Consider the following 22626-nt stretch of genomic DNA (forward strand, 5'->3'; position numbering starts at 1 on the left):
AGATCGACAGTTCCGTACCTCAAACTGCACTTAGCGTGGCCTAGCGCGCACGGTACATTTTTGCAGCTAATTCAATAGAGAAAATCGAATTTCCTGTTTCACTTGCCTTTCGTTCAACGTCACATGTCCTTGGTCTGTTAGTGGGAAGAGAAAATAAAAAAAGTATGCAAAAATAGCGAAAAACACAATGTGCAGCAGGCGACATGTACGTGTTGCAGTGTTTGAGGTTGAGCGAACATGTGTTATACCTTTGATGGGCTCATCAAATAAAAATGGTTCATTTTTCTTCTACTCTGGTTTGTGTTGCTCTTATTTTGGAATGGTATTACTGGTCAGCAGTTGAGCATGATAAAAAAAAGATGTTAAATATCGATCACTTCTTGGTTGAGGCTGCTGTTTGGCAGTTGGTTAGCCTACTTACTGTGACATACTTACAGTCTTATGATATCATCTATATGTAGTTGTTATATTTTTAAAATAAAATAAATTATCTTTAGCTGAATAATATAATTAATATTTACGCCGATCTCGTGGTACAGTCGTCAACTCGTACGCCTTAACAACATGCCCGTCATGGGTTCAAGCCCCAAATAGACCGTTACGCCATACGTAGGGCTGACTATCCTGCTATGGGAGGTCATCCAAAAGTCACTGAAAGCCAACCCGACAAGTGGTACAGGCAGGCCTAGACCGACAACGGTTGTTGAGCCAAAAGAAGAAGTAATAGTATTATATTACAATTGTTTAAACTATGTGCTATTTTCAAAACGACTGTGTGGATATTATTAGAGCACAATCAACGGAATAATGAATTAGAATGAACTATAACGTCCGATAAGGTACTTTTCGATGGCTTCGACAAGAAAATGTTTCGCAATAGTATGAATAATAATATAATACACTAAAATTCAGCGATACGGCCGAATCCATTCCTATCTTATTTAAAACAAAATAAAACAAAATAAACAGAATGATGTGATACATTCATAAGAACTTAACTTGTTTTGTTGAAAATAAATTAAATTACAAACATTCAACATTAAATTATAAATATTCAAACATCAAACAGTAAGAAGAGCAAGAAGCAAACATTTCAAGCTAGCCGACTCCTATGCAAAATCCCGAAAAGCGTCGAACAAGTGAAAATGTTCATGTTGTGGATAAAGTTGTAGAGCAGCCATAGCAAATGCCTCTAAAAATCGTCTTTTTGCAAGATTCGGGCATATATTAGAAATAGTTGCTTAGACGATGCCAGGCGCTCAGGATCTCGCACCGGTTACCAACTATTTCACTATGCTTGATCAAGAGTAAAAGAGAAACTTGCATTGCAACTAACTGCATCTTTCTCTGGAAACGATATGTGCATATCCAACGGAGTATGTGCCGTTCATATGTGTGTCCGAGAAAGAGGCGATAGACAAAAACAGCACGCTAAAGAACCAGCTAAGACTGGTTGTTAAAAATGAGCAACAATTGCTGAAAGCGTGATTGTCGGTGCTTTTTGGAGTGTAATGCTTTTCTTTTCAGTTCATGATAGTTTTGCTTCCGAAAACGTACGAAAGATATGTGTGGAGAAGCCTCGTCACTGGTACTATCGACTTTGAGAAGCTTCGAAACGTTCCAAAAGGTTTCAGTGTGCTGGTGTTGCTCTCAACAAGAACATGCATGCTCTTTCCGATGATGCAATTCCCAATAGTTCATTGGCGGTCGATGTTAGTTTCCTCTTGGGAAATAGTTGAAAACACACATACAAACACAATGTTAAAATAATGATTTTGGTTATTCTTTCGTTTGTTTAAAAGTATTAAAATGAATTGAGAAGCTATTTTAGCATAATTGCTTATTCTGTTTACAATATTTGTTTAACATTCAATATAAAAAAAACTCTAATACTATTGATTGTTTCCAACACCTCATATACCCATTATATGAACGTTAACTATGTTTTTATAAAAAAAATTAACAGCAATCTTTTAGACAACGTTCTTTCATTGTCAAACTTTCATTACAAACAAAATAAGTTATATTCCTCAATTTATTTTTTAAATAAAATACTAACAACAATCCCTCACCTATTTCACATCCACAGCTCAAACTCCAACGACATGTCGTTTTCTTTTCTTTATCAAAAACAAGGTACCACTTACTAGGTTATCATAACAAATGCAAGAAGGTTTGACTCCCTAAATAGGTTCCATCTGCACTTACCAGTGCACTGGGCCAACTTTAATATCGCCTGTCTCGCTCAATCGAACAATGCTATTACCGCACAGATCCGACCATGTCCCCTTTAGTCGTGCTGCCCGTGAGCCCGTATCTGCAAGCACTCCACGTTTTATCTTCCAACAGCGGAAAGCGTGTCTGTCGCCGAAGCCATCCGTTGACGTTGTCTGTATCTGCTACAGTCTGTGTCCGGCGACAGTAGAGGCTTTTGTAACGGCACAACACCAAACCCGCACACACCAAGGCTTGACTGCGATGGGGAGACAAGCGTATCTCGTCCCCGTTAGTGACAATGCCCGAGCCCGAGAGCTTTGACTCACCTGGTCCGATAAAGTAAGCTTCAGGTGGTCAACTCGAAAACATTCGCATACCGTTGCCCGGCGCGATAGGTTCCCGGTCGTGAGCAAGCTTCCGGTAAAGGCAGCTAGGAGTTTGGCAAAACCTTCTACACACAATAACGCAACACAGAAGAGTTGTTTATTCGAGCCTGCTAGCGTCTTACACTGTCGGTACGAGATAAGGAAAGTGAGTCAAATCGTGATAAAATAGCGAAGCATAAACTAAGGTGTGTGTGAATGTGCTTCTGAGTAAATAACTAAGTTGGGTAATGCAAAATGCGGACGGAATGTAGCGAAACTCTTCCACTGGTTTCACTCAGAATGGGTTGGAAAGAGTTTGTTTTTACCAACAGTCAAATTGGTTACAAGTGTTTCTTCTTGATCGTGATCAACTTGTGGATGGTTCAATAACCTGTGTAATACATGCATTGTTTCTAAAATGGATATTTTAGCCGTCAAACGATCAAGTTGTATATCAATGTTATAAGTATCTCTCTTTTTCTTTGAAGCAACGATCACTGTGGCAGTGCTGTGAAGATTCATTTACCCGGTTGCCGTTTATGTTTTCTTTTTGTTTGTTAGAATTCAAGCAATGTTTCTTGTTGATCGTACGCCGCTCAGTAATTTGACCTTTCCCTTTACAAGATTAACCCATTACCTAATTGGTCGCTCTATCTGTCATGACATTCCGCTGCGACTGTGACTGTGTGCTGCTCGCCGCTTTTTCTCTGCCTGATTGACACGCTAGCGAAGATCGGGGTATGATCATGCAAATAGAAAAAATAAACAAACAGCCATCCAAGTGAGCACGTGAGCATTTGAAGTATTGGTAAGAGTGCGGCATGAGCGTGAGCGTTGGGTTGTGGAAGATGTGTCGTAGTGCAGTGTGTGCAGCGTGCAGCTTGAACCTTTCTGACTAGATGCGCTCCAAACCACCTACTGCCCTCTTTTGGCTAATGGGAGCTAATTGTTTTCACTCGAGTGTGGATTTTACCTTGACACGATCTCTCGCACGCTCGCGATCGTTCGTCAGGTTATTTCAGTGATTGGCTCTGGCGGAAAAAAAGATCGGATCGGAAAGGCGGAATTGTAGCTGTGGTTTACGTATGGATTTCACTTGCTAGCTTAATTTCTTTTACCTTTGCGTGTATGCATGAGCGTTTTAATTGGTGTTTAGAAGTGGTACGGAGGGTTCAAACTTGATAGCGTCGAAAATTTAATATAAATTATGGTTTAACTGGTTTTTAAGTTTTTACTTTAATTCTCCCATACTTCATTCAATTAGCGTTGGAAGCAGTCATTCACGAAAGTCAATACATGATAAAAGTTACTTTACGATTAGCTATTGTGTATTATGATATCTCCTGTTCTGTCACTCAAGATCAGTTCTACAAAAGTGATATTTTTGTTAACTTTGCGCATTCAAACTGGGCGTTACATTTTCCTCAAAGGTCTTACTTGACAACAAACTAGCTTTATATTTTTTACTTTTCCTCAAAATATTCAGAAAAGCACAAACAACTTGTTACGACTTAGGAGCAAAACATACATACATTTCATCAGAATATGTATTAGAACATTAAATCCTTTACTATCGAACTTGTTTCATAGATCACCTTATTTTCTATTATCAAATTGATAAATTTAATTCTCTTTTCTCATTCTTATTTTTTGAGTTTTTTTGGCTTTGTTTTGCTTTCTTAGTTTCATTTTTATACTTTTGCAATAGATTGTCTTAGCTTATCTATTAAATTATTCGTGAAAAATCAACTAATGGGATACTTTTGAGTTTATTTGAAGTGCTTACTTACATGATTATAGTTTATTTATTTAAATTAACATAATTGCGGCTTCTGCCATTACTATCGTTGGTCGATGATTTCTGTTTTTTGTTTGTTTAAGGTCTGCCCATCAGTTTATATTTATTTCCACACAACGATTCATCAAAAACTAACAGTTTGGGGAAGAAAAAAAGAATAACTTAACTAAAACAGAACAACATTGGAAACAGCTTTTGCAGGCATACAATACTCAGGAGTTGTTAACAATACGTTGAGGAAAAACAAGTTTCACTCGTATTGAATTAATGTCATTTTTAGTTTTGGCTATTACTTTGAACTAGTCTGAAAATAGATTAATTAACTTGTATTCATCAATGTAGTCATCTAGCAACAACGAGTCTTTATGAATGTCACGTAAAAATATCAAAGAAAACAGATGTATTTCATTAATATTTTTGTTATAAAAACATTAATGGTTAATGGTTGAAAATTGTTTTATTGCAAGAGTATCATATATTAACACGGCTATAATAATTATCTCTCTTCAACAAACCGCTTTGCTTCAAATGTGATATGCTAAATAAGATAAATTTTAATTAACGACACATTCAAACCGCATTCAAATGCCCTCCCATTAGTCGAAGTTTGGTTTGAAAATCATGTTCCAAAGTTTCCAACCTTCATCGATTTCTTGTTGCGCATGCTCTTCCGAAAGGGGAAAATGGTTACCCACACGATAAGGGTGTGTGCATGGGCATCACAAAGGGCACCAACCACGGATGGCATCGTGTTGGTGTACGCGTTAGTTGTTGCAGCAAAATCTAGCCCCTGTCAAAATTTTATCGCACCGATTAGGCAACGCTATCGAAAGGGCGATTATTGTAGAACACGAGACATGCGCACACGCACGCAAACCTCCGTCGGCGTGTGATGGGTTTGTTTAGTTGAAATGCAATGAAGCACCGTTTACACATTGAGAAACTGTTGGTTTGGTTTGGATAGTATAATAAGTACGAAATGCTTTGCAGTTCGTGATTGATCAAATGTCTGATTTTATGTGATCAATTAATTCAATGAATCGATCAGTTCATGTTTAAACGCATTTGCTAGAAAGGTGCATTTATTGAATACGACGGCGCCGTTGGGAAAACCGTTTCCAACGACTGTTGTTTGTAATTTTCGCCCGATTCATCGATTAACCAACACAGCGATAAAAACCACCCCTCCCTACGATGTCGATTCGCACACACACACTAACGCACCCTTTTTCTCCATCTCTCGCGGTAACATTCCAGACGCGATGGATCCCAGTATTCTAGCAACCATGGACCGTGACGCACTGAAAAAGCAGATCGAAAACATGAAGTACCAAGCCTCGATGGAGCGGTGGCCATTGTCGAAGAGTATCGCAGCGTAAGTACCATTGCCAACCCTAACCCCCTTGTTTCTGCCCCTTTCCCTAGAACCACTTTTAATTTCGTCCTGCCAGAAGAGATCAATAGTTGATTTTAGTGCATTGAGTGAATAATTTTAGATACCTCAGTTACTAATGTATGCCGTTTCGAGAAAAAAGGCCTGTGCGGTAGCAAAGAAAAAAAAAGGGAAAAAGAAACACTCCCTTGAGAAATCGCGTTCAAATGAGTTGATGCAAAAGGGTGGAAAAAGTGCCCATCGAGCTGTAAGGAAAAAAAACGAACAGGGTAGCGCCTTTGCAGTCGATATTTTCGGGGTGTGTGTGTGTGTTTGTAGTAATGAGTCAGACCACGGGGTTGAGCTAAGCGATGGCTTCGGTTGCTAAAAGTGACAAGTGTGGTCGGTCAAAAGTGACGATGCGGGCGATCAGCAAATCGAACCGAACCGAAGGTGTTGGCGGCCATGTGAGGAGTGCATGTGTACTGAGTGAAGCAAGAGAAGCAATTGCTGATTCGCTTCAGCCACCAAGTAATTATAGCCGTTTCGAAAAGGCAATCGTTTATTTGTGTTTTGCAAGTGGCCAAAAACAGCATCCGCTTGCCGAATTTATGCAGCAGCGAACGGCAATAGGATGATCGATTGCTTGAAATTACCTTCCCGTCCGAGACCAACCTAGCCAACGGAAAACGGATGTGGGAAAAAATCGATAAAGAAGCCAACCCTCGTTCTGGCGGTCGGTGCTGCTGGCGGCACTCGGTTACATTGCGTTGATGGTATTGGTAATATTGCTGGGAGCATTCGAACCCGACAGTAGCTGGCAGTAAAGCGCGTGTGACGTTGGAATTTTCCAGCTTGTAATCCTCCTCTTTATTGGTTCACAAAACACTGTGCAGTTTCGATAGGAAACAAATCATTGTAGCCTTTTGGAAGGCCCATTCACAGTGTGTCGGGTGCAAATGTGTTAGTGTGTGGTGGCTACCTCCACACAGGGTGGCTGTGACTAGCGCACCACTTACCAGTGGGTGTTGCGGGATGGCAGAAGGGGCCAGCAGCTTCTAGTCTACCTAAGTGTTCTTATCTTTTGGCGGCTCAACATAGCTGTAGGTTGTATGCTGCGGTCTCGCTCACCCACTCATTCAAGCATCACCATGACGATGGTAGTTGTGCTGCACGGTGGTACGTACTTTAGCTGTCGTGTGCGTGCTCGTCGTGGTGTGCGTGTGGGAAAACAGTGCCAAGGTAGAATGCCAACGTTCCCACCGGTAGTTGGAGAGAGGGTGAAGAGAGGGTGGAAGAAGAAAAAGAGGCTTTGGAGCTGCCGAGCGGTGGAGACGCATTATCACCTTTCGTGGCCGCGGCCCGCTTGGCCATGATAGAGCAAATGGGATGGAAGTAATCCGGGATGGAGGCGATACAGTTTGGCTTGGAGTACGATTTTGTTTCGCTCTTGCACGCTTCTGTGCTTGCTTGCCGTGTGTGAGTATTCCCCACCCCCCTTTACTGTTGCCTTATCGTATTGTTATCGCTGCATTTGGTTTGCTTCGAATGGCGATGAATGGTTTTAATTTTTGACAGAATAACAAAATTTTATCAAGCAAAACTATGCATACACAATTTAGGCAAAGTGTGAAGTAACGTTCGATTACAAATCATCATTCTGGTTGAGATTTTAAAGAGCTGTGTTGAACTTGTTTATGTATCGATAAAATACAAACATCATATTTTCAATCACCTTCAACGATATCAATGAACAGGTAGACGTGGCTTAAATGTTTAATTGAACGAAGCATAATTATTAAAACCATATCCGCGGGCAATGATGAACAATCGAGCGTGTATGCATTTTGGTTTTCTTTGACCGAACAGGCCATTCAGGCATTTTCATTTCGATTGAGATATAACTGCCAACAATTGAGTCATTCAATGTGTTCTATCGCGACGTTGTGAAAGCAACACAATGCGTTCTTTTCATGCTACATTTGCAAATGGACTGTTTTTAATGTCGTCGTTCACTTCATGTGAGGCGCTTTTGAAAAAGTGAGCATATAATAATTCTGAATTGACAAGCACTTCTTTAAGTGACTATTACTATTGTTGGTTTGCTTCAATCGAACTCTTTGATGTTGCTTTTTTATTTTAGAATATTTTGCTCTTTTACTTCTCAAACTTAATTTAGAATATTTTGTTAAGGAATAGGTTGTAAAGCTTTTAAATGATTTTTAGAAAAATTGAATTGAAGAGTCTGATATTTTTGTACCAGATTTTGTAATTGTACATAAGATACTTTTATCTAAAATAAAAATATAAATTAAATAAATACCATCAATTTATGTTTTGAAGGCTCAACACATTTATATGAGTAAATTCGAGATGAGATTTATCTGTGGAGATTCGACATCTTGAAACATGAAATCTAGAAAAATGTGATGGTTTGACGCTGGGTAAGAATAACGACGGTTGATAATCCCGATAGAAAAAATATGCAATTTTCTTAAAAGAGCCATTATTACTTACTTTTATAAATTGTTGCTTAGAGAACCATTCAACTTCATCTACATTGCACTGTTTGGCTGTATAAGCTTTCCTTCGTAAGTAAATCAATAATCAATTACGATCAGCTGGTTACATCAGCAACGGTAATAAAACGCCCCGAATCATCAATGTTTGAACGATCACTAAAGAACGAACATTTCTCATGGGAGAGCTCAAGGGATATCTCAAGGGATATTTAGCAACATTTTCCATTACCTCACTAATTTTATAACACAATGAACGGAAGCATTATAGCGATGGAATGAAATACATGAAACTGGACAGGTATAAGAAGATTATTACTTTCAATTTAATACGCACGGTTTTTCATAGATGTTGAAGTACATATATATTCTACTATTTAATAGTAGCATTTCTTTGGGTTTGTTTATCTTTCTTTCCTTTGATTATTACATTCTTCTTACAATGCTTGCCCACTTGCTGCGTCAACTACACAAACACTTAAAGACTGGGTTCATTAGTACCGTATCGTGAACAGCTCCACTTACCATGTTCTAATGATGTTCGTATGCTCTCATCCTCTCACAACTGCCATCCACGATACTTTTCTCAACAGTTTTTTTTTTGGGCTCTTTTGCCACCATTACCTTTCTTAGAACGATAGGAAAAAAATGTTAAGCAAAACTAGCAGAATTTGTGTTGAGGGATGGCATTGATGGATACTGCATTAAATGAGAGACATCATACGATACGAACTAACTTATTGCGAGTAGCTTGCCGTTCATGAGAATATCAATGTATCATATAATGAAAATTTTGCAAATACATCCTTCTTTACATCCAGAAAAGCCACATTATGAATGAAAAAGCTTGTCCAGCTAGATAAGAAGCGTCCTTAGTTTGAAGTAATATAGATATTGCTTGCTAAAGTTTCGTGTTGGAGTAGTAACGACGTTTTGATTCTTTAACCTACTTTTACTTATTTTAATAGTGTGTCGGTGCCCAACAGTACATTCTGACTGCCATTGCACGAGTTACATATTGCTGCCAGTGCTTGGCATTATGCAACTTGTTACAGATAAGACATGGGGCGTCGGAATGGGGCGTTCGATAGCAATGCTGCGTGCATGCGAGCAAACCAAATGCAAAGTGATTGAGAAGCAGAGAATAGTTTCTCCGGATGGATTACAGTTTAATTACGAGCAATCATTAGATACGATGGTGCTAGACAATGGCAAACAATTTAATTACCTTTTGAATTGCATTGTTAGCAAAGCAGGCAAATATAGTTTGATTAATGTCAGACTTGGGAAATACGTATTAACGGTACAAATTATGAAGAATTACAAAACAGCAATGAACCTTATACATCTATAAAAAATATGTAGTTTGTAAAAAAATATTATTACAACGATAACTAACAAACTAACAAATTAACACTTACTAACAATACTAATAACTGCATGCAATAACCTTAGCAATGTAAGCAAACGATTAATTCCATCCACGATAAGCAACCACCCTGGCCGACTCGGCCTCTCGGGTCATTACTAAACGCTGACTAAAAACGCTAAACCCACTTAACACCTTACGCTAACTTTCGCTAACAAAACGCCAAAAAAAGGACTGAAATGTCCGAAGAAACTGTCCGGGAAAAGGGCCGGCAGCCCGTGCGGACAGAAAATTGCCAATCCCAAGCATAAACAAATCCCCGCACTAGTGAGCCAACGGCCCGGCCCGCCCGAACACGGGTAAACGGGTCACGGGGTGTGCGTGATTGAAATTTTAATGAAAAGTAATCATACCCGCGGTACTCGGTAGGATGAACACCAACGAAAAAAGTGCACCATCAATGTAAAAGCAATTCATGGCGAGAGTAAGTGAGTGGTGAGGTCGGGGGAACGCAAAACTCCTATGCCAGGTAGGTTCGCATGGGCTGGGGGCCAAATGACAAGGAATTGTCCTACGCTGGGGCAACAGGATTCGCAAACTCTTCGGGTGATGATTGGAAAATGGATTACATTCTTGTCTCAAACGTGACGTGCTTTCCTGTGTTGTGTTCGTAATGAATCCATTATATCTGTCGTCCATAGGCAATCGTGCCAAAGCCTGTTGCTTGAACAAAAAAAATACAACAAGCACCTTTAAATGTAGTCGCATGCCGCCAGGCCGGCGAATGGAAAGTAAACGGCGAAGAAAAAAGGGGAACAGAAAATAGTTCAAGCACATAAACACACAACACCAGCAGCAAAAAGAGAAGAACGGATGGTGTGCGGTGGTAGTAGCTGCTAATTGGATTTCATTTAAAAAGCTTCCTCGGCTGGAAGCGCTTCCCGAACGGACGTAACAGGATTAACGAGGGCTATCGATTTCGTTCTTCGATTAGCGATATGAAAGCGATGCGTTCATTGAAATCATTACGTGTGCTCTGTTGTTTGATGTATCGTTCGATGCTTGTATTTTTTCTTCTGAACAAAGTTTCATGTGCTTCTAGTTTGGTTTTATAATAACAGCCTATAAATAGTTTTTTTATCCCTACGTTACATAGGTTGCATAGTTACTCAGGTTTAATGGATGATTGGTTGTACGTCAATCGGAACACTTGTAGCATAAAAAGAGGAATGTGACAAACGACGGTTTAGCTAACAGAGCATATATCAATCGACCTAGCAACTGCTCTAGACGTTGATCGATCATTTGCGGCATCTGTATCCTGGCTGCTTCTGCCTCAAACGAACTGTAGGATTCATTAGGTGATTATTTGTAAAAAAGGGAGGGAATGTAGCAATAACAAGCAGCGTCATACACTCTTGATTAGTTCCCGGTGCCATAGGAATGGTGTCAGATGGTTGCCGAGGAAGCGCGTTTCGCAACATCCCTAATACCGTCCAACATGTAGCCGATTTGCTTTGGAATTTGTGGGAAACGGTAATGCCCATAGATAGAGAAAGAAATTTAATTACAATTTCCCCGGAATTTGCCGGATGTGGGTAGGCAAGGCAAATAAGCTACTTTCGAACTTGAGCTGAAGATGGAAGAAAAAATTTGTATATGGTGAGAGAGGGAGAGAGAGAGAGAGAGAGAGAGAGAGAGAGAGAGAGAGAGAGAGAGAGAGAGAGATACATATAAAGGAAGAGATAGATAGATAGATAGATATATAGAGACAGTAACAGCCATAAAAATCATGCTTCATGACAGTGACATGATATTCATCGTATTTATCGTCTTTAATCCATGTAAAGCTTTCCATGGAAGCTAACATGCAAGAGTTTGCTGACTCTGTAGATGATTTTTCCCAGGAAAATAATATGTTATTTTATTTGTTGTATGCTGCTTACAAAAAAAAAACGAATTATTTATGTAAAGTTGGCTAATTTGATTACGAAGCAAGCTGATAGCGAATATAATTTACATCCGGCATTGAAGGATCTTCTTCGGCGCCGTTATATACGAATAAAAAATAGCTCCTTCGCCGAAATGCTTGAACGAGTTTCGAGAACCAAATTAATTCACGCCAACATCAACAACAGCAGCTGCAGCTGCAGGAATATAACATTGGCGGTTACTTTGAAGAAGAAAAAACGGAAAAAGAATACATATTTAGCTCACCAATACTGCCAATTCAAATGAAGCTTTTTCACAAGCAAATTGAAAGCAGCACAGGATATGAAACTTCCTCGAAATATTCAATGAAGAAGCTCACCATGCTTTAATATGAATTGTTATCGGTTCCAGGAAGGGTGTCGAAAAACATCTCCCAGAAGAAAACATGTTTTTCATTGGTGCAACCTTTTTTTACAAGACGAAAACGGTAGCGTCCTTGTAATTGAATCCATTATCGAAATAGCGACGATGTACCTAGATCGAATATGTGTGGCTGCTAAATAGCAGAATAGTGAATATTTATCATTTGGTTCAGTTAAGTGAAGATGAAGTTAAAAATAATAACAAACTGGCTACACGATGTTTGTTCATTGCTGTATTATTGTAACAATGATAAAATTGTTACATTGTACTTATATTGTATATACTTATCACGTCACATTTGCGTCACATTTGAAAAGATTTTTTTGAATTGTTGTTACCTGTCTATTATGAGTGAGGTAATTTTAGAAACGGGTTCTTCTCTTTGATCTGAAACTTCTAGCAAACAATTTAGTTCAACCCATTCAGTTTTATGTGTTGCGCAGCATGTTTCGGAGGCGAAATGTTTTGGAAAACTATTAGCAATACGGTTGAAGCCCTTCTTCCTGTATCAAAAAATTGCTTTAGATATAGAAATTATGTTTAGAAAATTCTGCTCACGTGTAAAAAGCCGTAAAATAGTTTGAGCTGTTTTGAGCAATTTTATATTGCTATTTTAAATTCAAAAGATTCTCTATTCTATTTTTCCATGTGTGTGTTATTATTGCTTGCTTTATTCGTTTGCACGTACCCTTCAGGACGTATACGCTGTCCTGCGTGTAAGAAATGTTCTTTTAACTATTTTTGTGTGTGTACTTTTTTCCGTTGGTTGGAGTTTATTTCAGATTGTTGTAATTTTGGAACGGTTCCTTTTTGCTATGCTAAAGTGTGTTAGAAAATAAAATCTTAGTCTGTTTAAGGTTCGTTCAGCTGCGCGAATGGTCTGGATTTTTCTAAGCTGGTATTTTTCCTAACTTGCGATGTTGGTGTTTTCACCTTTGCAGGAGGTAGGATTTATTTTCCTGAACCTATATTATCGCTATCTGCGTATGTTACTTTATTGCGCCGATGCATATTTAGCTTGCTATGGTTGTACACTTGGAAAAAGTGTATGCCTTTTGAGGGATTTGCTCATTTTTATTTTTAAAAATTACCAAATGAATTATCTGTCATGTAATCTTTAAAGATATAACCTGTCACGTTAATATCAAACATCTAAAGCAAATCATCATGCACTTTATTGCTAATATCCCATAACTTAATAATATTGTACATTGTACATCTAAACATATGATATTTCTTCTACCTGACAAACATTTGACATTGATGCTCAAACAATTGCGCTTGATACCAGCATTAAATCAATTTAACATAAAAAAGCACACAAGAAATTCATTTGAATAAGTCATCTGATGCTGCAACTCACTCAAACGCACACAGAAGGAGCAATTTTCGTTTGATGACTCATTTTACTCAGGCATATTACAAAAAATAATATCTACCACGTATGACTACCACATCCTTATCACTTACTGTCCACATTTTCTCTGGATGATGCAAGAGCTTATGGGAGGGTTACAGTCTACGATTTCTTTCGTCCATTTGCGATATTCGATCAGCTGAAGCGGAAATTGTGAAAAACCGCGACAGCGACACGACAAGCGAAAAAGGAAACATAAATGTGTGGATGTGGCAGTACATCTGTGCTTCTTACCGCCCATCGAATCCATCCATTCTTGATCCTTCAGGCCGGCTTCATCACGCGACTCACGGCGTACAGCTGTGGGGAGACACTTTCTAATAAAATCCTCATCGTTGCGAACGAATGAATCATCATTTCCATCACCCTCGCTACAGGGTTTCGTGGGCAGTGTAGTGTGTGCGAAGATCAGCGAGTGCGATGATGGTGGGCGTGTGGTTTATTATTTTTCCCTTTCCTAAGACCCTACTCAAAGCTCTGTCACTCGCTCGAACGATCTCGCATTGAAACCGGTATTGGGTGATTATGGCAAAGATGATGAAATTCAGAAGCAGAGACCATTTTCCAGAGCCACTGTTGCTGTTGCCTTGCTGCAAGGATAACGTAACAACAATAACAACGAAATGATTGGTTATAAAATGAAAAAAAATCAATGACTGTACTCTTAATGCTGGCATCAAATATCATTTTCGTATTTCAAATTAAGTCGATTTGTTCCGCACAGTGTAAAAGCGTTTTACCACTTCATGTGGGCTGTAAATGAAATGAGTAATGTTGTATCATTACAATCATTGGACTTTTGAGGGAATTTTGCTAGATCAGGGGTCTCCAAACTTTTTCGTTCGCGCGCCGCATTGCTTTGCAAATAACGTTGTAAGGGACCATTTTCTCGTTACCAGTAGCTAATGGGTGAACGTCAAATCACGCTGAGTTAGTAAAAAAATTAACTGAAAAAACTAACAAACTGAAGATTTTTACAAGTTGATATAATTCAACCTTGATTTTCGTCTTTAAAAAGTAATACTTACACCTGTTCTCACTTTCCTCTGAATCGTTATCCGGTTGCTATGGATCGCAATCCATGAGAATGGATCGCAATCAACAACGTCTGAATCGTTTTCAGATACGTTTGGATCGTTTGCAGCTACGTTTGGATCGCTCTCAGCTACCTTTGGATTTTGCGGTAGCTCGCGCAAATTTCATTGTAGCGCAACCGTTTATTCAGTGACCGCGGGACACATTTGAATTCCAAGGAAATAATTAAATGTGTAATTAATGCATTCAATTGTAAAATCTAATCGTATTTTTTTTTTATTTGAAGCTTACATCACCATCCATACTTTATTGATTATTTGACCAAGTTTTCCAAATAAACCTGCACAATCTTCTTTTTTTTGGCGTAACAACCTACGTGGTCATTCGGTCCTGTTTAGGCTTTCGAGATTTAGTCGGATATTCCGACTATGGAGGGACGATCTGGTTGGGAATCTATTCTGATGCGTAGAAGCCGACAAATCTGTCAATTGTTATTCATTGCCTAAAACTGGGGTTTCAACACAAGTTCTCAATTGGGTTCAAACATAGAACAATATGAATTTGTCGCTTTTCATATTGTCTTTTATGATGTCAATCGTGCAGTACGCCAAGGGGTCACTAAATAAACTTTGCGCCGCAACAAAATTTGCGCGAGCTACCGTAAAATCCAAAGGTAGCTGAGAGCGATCCAAACGTAGCTGAAAACGATCCAAACGTAGCTGAAAACGATTCAGACGTTGTTGATTGCGATCCATTCTCATGGATTGCGATCCATAGCAACCGAATAACGATTCAGAGGAAAGTGAGAACAGGTGTATAATATTGATTGAAATATTCAATATAATTTACTATTTATTGTGACCTTCACAAAGTCATCACGGGCCACATAACAGGCTCTTGGGGGCCGTAGTTTGCAGACCCCTGTTCTAGATCCACGTTAAAAATCTAAAAAAATGCATTTTGTTCTACGTGCCAGATATTTGGAGCTTTTCCCAAAGCTCTTCACAAGCTAAACCGGTTCTGGTTAATCAGTTTGTTTTCTCGGACGGACTGATTATCCAGACCGTTAAATAACCTTAGCTGGCCGGCTACTCCAATTACATTTAAGCTGCAGGGAAATTGTTACGCGAAAAAGATATCTTTCTAATCTTTTGGAGATTAAAAATCCATCACAAAGCTTTCACGCAAACATGAAGCGTGGTGTGCGATGTTCAATATTTAATAATCCTGGGTCGGGTTTTGTCCACCTAACTTCCTTGTATGTTTTGCGACTAACACAGTGGCGATCACTTACTACTAACAGGGGTAATTCCTGATCTCGCTATAAACGCTGGAGCCCAATTTTGTATCATTAATGTAGGATTTTGACTAGTTTTGTGGGATTTTCTTAAACAAAACTACAAGATTCTAGTTTAAAAATAAAACAAAAATAAAATGAGAAATGTAACATCAACCGTTTAAAGCTTATGTGTCGTAAATAGTTTGCATTTTTCACCCATCCACTCACGAGAGCGTTCGCACTTACAAAAGGTTTACTGCTAGCAACCGACACGGTTGGGTAAGAAGTAAGTAACCAATAAAAGCTGTGAGCTGTCATGGCAACACGTTCCTTCGCTGTAACCGGCTTGCAGGTATCCTTTTTTTTGTTCCTTTTATTCTCATCATATTTCCGACGGGTTGATCAAAGAGCGAATCACATTCTAATGCGGCAAATGCTTTCGACCCTTTTCTGAGAAAATTTCAAAATATAAAGTATAAAGGTCTGTTTTCCATCCAAGCCGGAAAAAGATTGAAATATTTCATGCAGAAGGAATGTGGTCTTCCAGGTTTTACAGTTTTCGTTTTCGTTGTCCTGATTTTCATGTTTACATAAATCGGGAGAAAGCTATTGGGCAACAGATGCAAAATGTTCAATGCAGTCATTTTGAATGTAATAAATAAAATAGTTCGTACTCTTAAACTTTACGGTCAGCCTATATAGGCTTCTGAGATTTATTAGTAAAACCCCCCTCGGGTAGACAGTCCTCTCTTTGGGAGAGACTGTCTGATTGGAGATCGATCACACCTGGAAATTGACAGAATAAAATAGTTATTTAAGGTTATTTTTTTATCATATTTCCTGATTGAAGAAGTTTGTAAAGCACATTATAAGTCATGTTTTCAATATTAAATTCTTCATGTTACTTGAAATAAACAGATAATACTAACTATTTTTGTTCATGAATTTATTTAATAATTTTTATGTAATACCAATGCTCTGCCAGTTCTACAAATGTTTTAAATTATCCTTTAGAAACTAGGGTTCACTAAAGCTAACAGGTCTAAAATGTATGTTATGTCCAAGGCTTATATTACTCAGTTTTGTTCAGGAAATAATCCTTTTTCTGATAAACGTTCAACTATAAAACTACTAAATCGTTTCAAATACTGTGTTCCAACTAACCATCATTGCATTTATCCCTCTCTTCCAGCATGCGAGAATACGTGGAGGAGAACGAAAAGAACGATCCACTGATTCACGCACCGGACAAGAAGAATAATCCTTGGGCCGAGAAGGGCAAATGTGTCATCATGTAAATAGCGTCCTATCTTCTACCGATAATTCTTCTACTTCTACTACTACTACCACTACTACTACTACTACTACTACCACAACTACCACTACCACTAGAACTACTTCTACACCCCAAAACCAATCAACTATTTACTACAACAACTTGCTACCATTACAACAAATGTACCATAAGCATCAAGCAGAGAGCTTCAGCGACGAATCGAAACTATCAAATCCGTACTACTTTGTGCCACTTTTTGCCTCTTCGGCCAACACAGTACTTCAAATCGTCGAACATTTCAATCGGTGTCCAAGAGTATCAGCTTCAAATCTCTAACTACAGTGATGCAAGATGTAGCTTGTAGCAGCTTTTGTTTCCGCTACCCTCCTTTCTATTCAGTGCATCCGTTTTGTGGTTCAGTCCTTGACGAAGGATCTGTTAAAAAAAGAATTAAATAAGAGTAACAGGAACCAAATGCTAACAAATGCGAAAATCAATCAACATAAAGCTCTAAAAGATCTGTGCGGAAGTTGACAACAAGCTTACGCTGGCGTCATGTCAGTCATTTCAGTTCCTTTTATGTATCATAAGAAAACGTTTTGTTGTATGTTTGTACTTTTTTCAATTTAATTTAGTTTAAACAAGGATGTTATTCGTATAATGATTTGATTTATGATGTTAAAGATTTTGAAATATTTTAGTGTACATCCTAAAAAAAGATGCATTGTATGTAAAATGAAGCTGGAAAAGTGAAAAATGGAAGGCAAAGAAAGGAAAAAAAGTAAAGCAAAACTTGTGGCATATTTGATCGTCCCAGCAGGGCTAAATTTCCATCTTGCTTTTAATCTCATTGCGTTCTGTCTATTAGCTTTAAGTTCCTATCAGATCGGTGTTTTTCAGTTTGTTTTGTTTGTTGGTACTGTCCTGTCAACTATTAATTATGTAAATGCAATAGCAGAATCTGAAAAAGAAACCCAAATACTCCCGAATGTTTGTAACTCCCTTCCCTCAACTCCGGTGTAGCAACAAACACGTAAAGCAGCGAAACTGTGCAAAATGTGCAAAATTTAAGAGAAAAATTAAAGAAAACAATTAGCGTGTGTAGCTAATTGCACTACCGATCTACCAAAAAACCAAACCATTTCTATCATTGTTGCATACTTTCGCCTGGATGTTTGACTTGTTATTTTTTTTGGTCGTTTTATATCGGCACACAAAGATGAACTTAGGGTAACAACTGGCACACTTCACTACCCACATCACATCATATGTATTGAAAACAAAAAAAGATACTGGCCATAAGGGGTTTGTGGGACAATTTTGTAAACAATTCGTTGGAATGCAAGAACAAAAACAAAAAAAAACCCAACATAAATGAGATTCGCCCTATTTTCACATGCACGAGTCCATTGTAAAATGGAAGTAAATATCATGATAGTTACTGGTGTACTGGTTTTACACGTCTGCTAGAATAAATCATACACATGCATGACTAATTGTATCGTTGTGTGGCGTCCTTTCCTTGTTGATGTATTTTTTTTTATCTTTATTTACTGTTTCGAGTTTGTTCTATTTTTTAGTTTACGTCTTCTCTTTTCTTTTCTTTTATGTGATTTGTGTGCAATGTTATGTTATATACTCTCTTTTGTTTGTTTTGTGGCGTAGTTCTATTGTTGGTGGTTGTTCAAAGCTTCTGTTTTTCTCTGCCTTCGGTGAACGTTGCGAGGTTGGTTTTCAATGTGAAAAAATATTTTCCGTTGTTATGCTAATTGATACAAATATTGATTGTGCTCATTTTGTTTGGAATGTTTATCGAACAATGGTTTTGTATTTCCACAATGTTTTATGTTTTTTCCACAATGTTATTTTCATTTTTCACGAACAACAGTACAGGAAAGGTCATGTACATATTTTGCGTCCTGGTTCAAACATGACCATTCCATAGTGTGTTATATTTTTTCCTTTGTGTGAAATATCATTTCAAATATCTTTTAATTTGTTTAAACAAACTGTACAATGAGGCACACAAAGACGCATTCAACAATGGAAAAAGCTTGTTTATTTTACTGTACTGTACGCAATAGTAGTCGTTGACGCATCACTAAGCCAGGCCAATGTATGTCGTTTTGGCTATTTTCTCTCTCTTTACTTTCAACAGATAAAATGACACACGTTCGATGTTCACCACTGTCATTAGCAATGCTCACCTCGTCGAGTCATAACAAATGAACGCCGAACCGAAGCACCGAGAGCAAACGAGAGATTAGCATTGGTTGGAACACGCGGTGCACGATGGATTTTCCAGAATTATGTTTGTAGCATTAACTTTTTGAAAGAGCCAAGGATGCAAAGCAGGAGAGAATGGTTGAATCAGTGGCCAGTTCGCTCATTGCAGTAATGCAACAGGATAACGAGTGTCATCATTTGGCCGACATGCCATTCTGGCTAGACGACAAAACCGATAATGATTCCACGCACAATCACCACAAACAAGAAGAGGATCGTTTTTTGTTTGCGCATTGCGTTGCATACGAATCTAGTCATGAGAAGTTTTATTCAATTGTGTTTTGTTTTAGTCAAACAGCAGAGCAGCTAGTCACATGAGAAAAGTTAACAGGCGAATTATTTGTTTTAACGAAACTAGTAGATGCCCAAATGGGCAGAAAATGATAAAAATCAGGAATTAGACCCTTCTTACCATGCCGATTCTCTACAATATATCCCCAAACTGAGCTCCCTTGCCAAGAGCTCGTGTGTTCACTAGTAGTATTTCGCATCAGCCGTAGTTTCTAACTGGATTTTTGGAACGGGTTTTCTTTTTCTAACTTTAGAGCTAGAGAGTTGCGATTCGTCGCTGTTCGTTTTTTAAATGTCACTAATGTAAGATTTAACGAACCCAGAGTATCAGTGAATTTCTACACCTGTCTGTCGTTTCTAACCTGAATAACTACATTTTAAACTCGGGGGCACAATCTTCATTAATCAATCACGTTCAACCGTATCGTCCGTTTCTACCATACTGTACGAATGAAGCATTTTTCGCTCTTTTCATGTGGATGTTTCACGGTGGGATGGTGAAAGTACGTTCCCGTGCAAAGATGGGAACCGCGTACTTTACTAGCTACCCTCTATAGAGGAAATCCGAAATCGAAGGACCTTGAAGGATTGTTTGAAGTTTCATTGATTTTATTTCTACAAATTGCCTGTTGCAGTACGGTAAAACCTAGTAACCATTTGAAATAGAATCATAATCATTAAATAACACAAATATAAAGCTATTAATGCGGTAAATTTCACATTTCTTATAAATAAAGTAAATGAAAGTAAACAGTCAAACTTTATGTTTTGCGTAGCTTTGCTTACCTTGATGGGAGAAGCTTCGAATTTATAAGTTCTATTATTCATAAGTATGGCTTTTTAAATTTTTCATTTATCTATGAGTCCGAAGGACATCCAAACTGAAATGTTTTAAAACAAAAGCTATAATTTTAAATTAGTATCCCATTCTTTGTTTCGCGATCCAATCATTTACGCTTCTGTGACTTATCGTGATTACTTTTTTTGTTGTTGCATACAGCTTGCAAGCAAGTACTGAATTCTTGTATGCCAGTTTGAAGTGGAATCGATTAGAGTTTCATCGAGCTGGATTCCGGTGCTTGTATTACTGATGTAGGTAGTTCCAATATCTTATTTTCTTTTGTCAATATTTTAACAGATTTAATATCACCAATGATTCTACTAACGTAAGAAACATGAAAGAAACTTAAAACTCGCATAACACTATCACCCGACAAGGTAAGTACAAACAACAAAATACGAAGAAAAAATCTTGTAATTATCTTGGTATGGTGAAAGGTAAATTATGGATTAAAGGCTAAAATAATCTGGATGCTTAGTTACTTTTACAGAAAGGATTAAATATTGAAACAATTGGCAAATTAAACAAGATATAACTTTTAGTGCAATCAATTATTTGCACACATTTTAAAATGTATCTTCCTAAAATCGAAAGCTCACTCAAGAAAATAGGTTGTTGTCTTAGCTTAAATAGCTTACTAATTCAGCTTTCCGTTCAATGGGTGTACCAAACACATATCTTCATACGAAGTAATTTCTGTTGTAATTTGTACAATTATGTTCGTATTTTTAATTAAAATTAAAACAATGGTAGATAATATAAAAAAAAATATTGATTAAATACATACAATGTGTCATGATTTTTGATTTTCATTTTTATGATTTGATTTTAATTGTAACATACATACCAAATTTTAGGATGCCATTATAAGCATGCAGTAACGCCTTATTTGTCTAACTCTTAATGACCATTTCACGCACATAATAATTCAAACCTTAGTAGAAAAAATTCTAGAAAATTAACGATTTTTACTTTTGCTAATTGGGTTACAGTGTTTTGTGTTCTTTTTCTATGTTTGTTGTTTATCTGTTGTTTGAATTTGTTGTTTTTTTTGTGTTCGAAATTTAGCGTATCTGAATTTTGTTCCTCTATACAGCGATAGAACATTGCATTTTTGTACCATTTCGAATGGTTTTGTGTCCCCTTCATTATTTTTTGTCCAACGTCGAAACGACACCGTGGAAGATTTCCCTTCGTTTTTTTTTCTTCTGTGTGTGAACAAGGGTGAAAAAAACCACTGCCCCCGAGTTCCGGAGCAGATGAGTACGCTCATTTGTGGAAAGCAGGTTAGCCAGGAAGGGGAACGATGCAAGCAGGGAACGACATTAAATCTTCTCCGGGAGAGGGCAGGGAAGGGATGGGTCGTTTGCAACCGGCAAAATGCTGCAGGAACTAGACGAATGATAAAAAATGAGGCCCACGGATTGTGCGGACGAGTGTTTTTTTTTTGTATTTCGCTACGGAGGACGCACTTTTTTGGTATTCAGTGGCGACAGTGTGAGTTTTTATTTTTGCGCCAAGAGAACGTGAACGTGATGGTTTTGTCTTATTTTTATTGCATTAGGCTAGGGAACCTACGGTGAGGACATTATTTTTTATTCTTAGTTAGGCTCCGTTCCTTTTCCGCAAATAAATGGGGGAATTTTTGTGTTTTCTTCTGCATTTGCTGTTGTTGTGTATTGTGTGTAGTTCCATGGCAAGGAGTATTTTTAATTTTATTTCAATTCAATTTAAATTCAGCCTTTTAGATGTTCGTCTATTCATTTCATGGTCAAAAATGTGAAGAAGGCCAAAAAAAAAAAATATGACAATGTCGTTTAATGACACTAAAGTGTACGGCTAACGATGACTTGAAAAGGGGATTTAAAACTGGTCATTAGCATAGTGACGGCACATTTGCTTTAATTACTTCGGCGAGATTCGCGAACATGTCGCTATTAGGGACGGATGCTTATGAGTATTGAGGAGTGTATATACGTATGTTAAATGTTCTACATCGGATAAAAAAAATTAATTTGTATTGAGCAGGAGAATCAATTTTTAAAAATGATAAACAATTTTTAAGTGAATAATCCCAATTATATGAACGCTACCGTCACTTTACGATACATTTTCCTTTGCATTTGTAATTACCTATTACCTAGGTTATTTCCATTACCACATATCAACTACTTAAAACAGTCTAAAAATAAATTAAAAAAAAAAA

At 37.8% G+C, this 22626-nt stretch overlaps 1 protein-coding gene and 1 long non-coding RNA gene across 4 annotated transcripts; one reads left to right on the top strand and one right to left on the bottom strand.

The window, feature by feature from the left end:
- The first annotated feature begins 2562 nt into the window (after positions 1-2562).
- On the top strand, positions 2563-20338 carry LOC121596140 (guanine nucleotide-binding protein subunit gamma-e). 3 transcript variants are annotated; one of them, XM_041920818.1, is made up of 4 exons: positions 2563-2788; positions 5638-5755; positions 16919-17020; positions 19161-20338. In XM_041920818.1, the coding sequence occupies exons 2-4, from the start codon at positions 5643-5645 to the stop codon at positions 19162-19164; spliced, it is 219 nt and encodes a 72-aa protein (XP_041776752.1). In that variant the 5' UTR covers positions 2563-2788; positions 5638-5642; the 3' UTR covers positions 19165-20338. The 3 variants fall into 3 exon arrangements, with proteins under 3 accessions (XP_041776752.1, XP_041776750.1, XP_041776751.1); XM_041920816.1 differs by having other exon boundaries at positions 2566-2748; XM_041920817.1 differs by lacking the exon at positions 19161-20338 and having other exon boundaries at positions 2566-2748; positions 16919-18498.
- Positions 13337-14472, bottom strand: LOC121596141. The gene is made up of 3 exons (XR_006005250.1): positions 14441-14472; positions 14075-14314; positions 13337-14002 (listed from the first exon to the last, which is right to left on the bottom strand). It is a non-coding gene; the product is annotated as an uncharacterized LOC121596141 (long non-coding RNA).
- Positions 20339-22626: the final 2288 nt, after the last annotated feature.

This window comes from Anopheles merus, chromosome 3R (genome assembly GCF_017562075.2).
Source record: "Anopheles merus strain MAF chromosome 3R, AmerM5.1, whole genome shotgun sequence".
In the NCBI taxonomy this organism is placed as follows: Eukaryota; Metazoa; Arthropoda; class Insecta; order Diptera; family Culicidae; genus Anopheles; species Anopheles merus.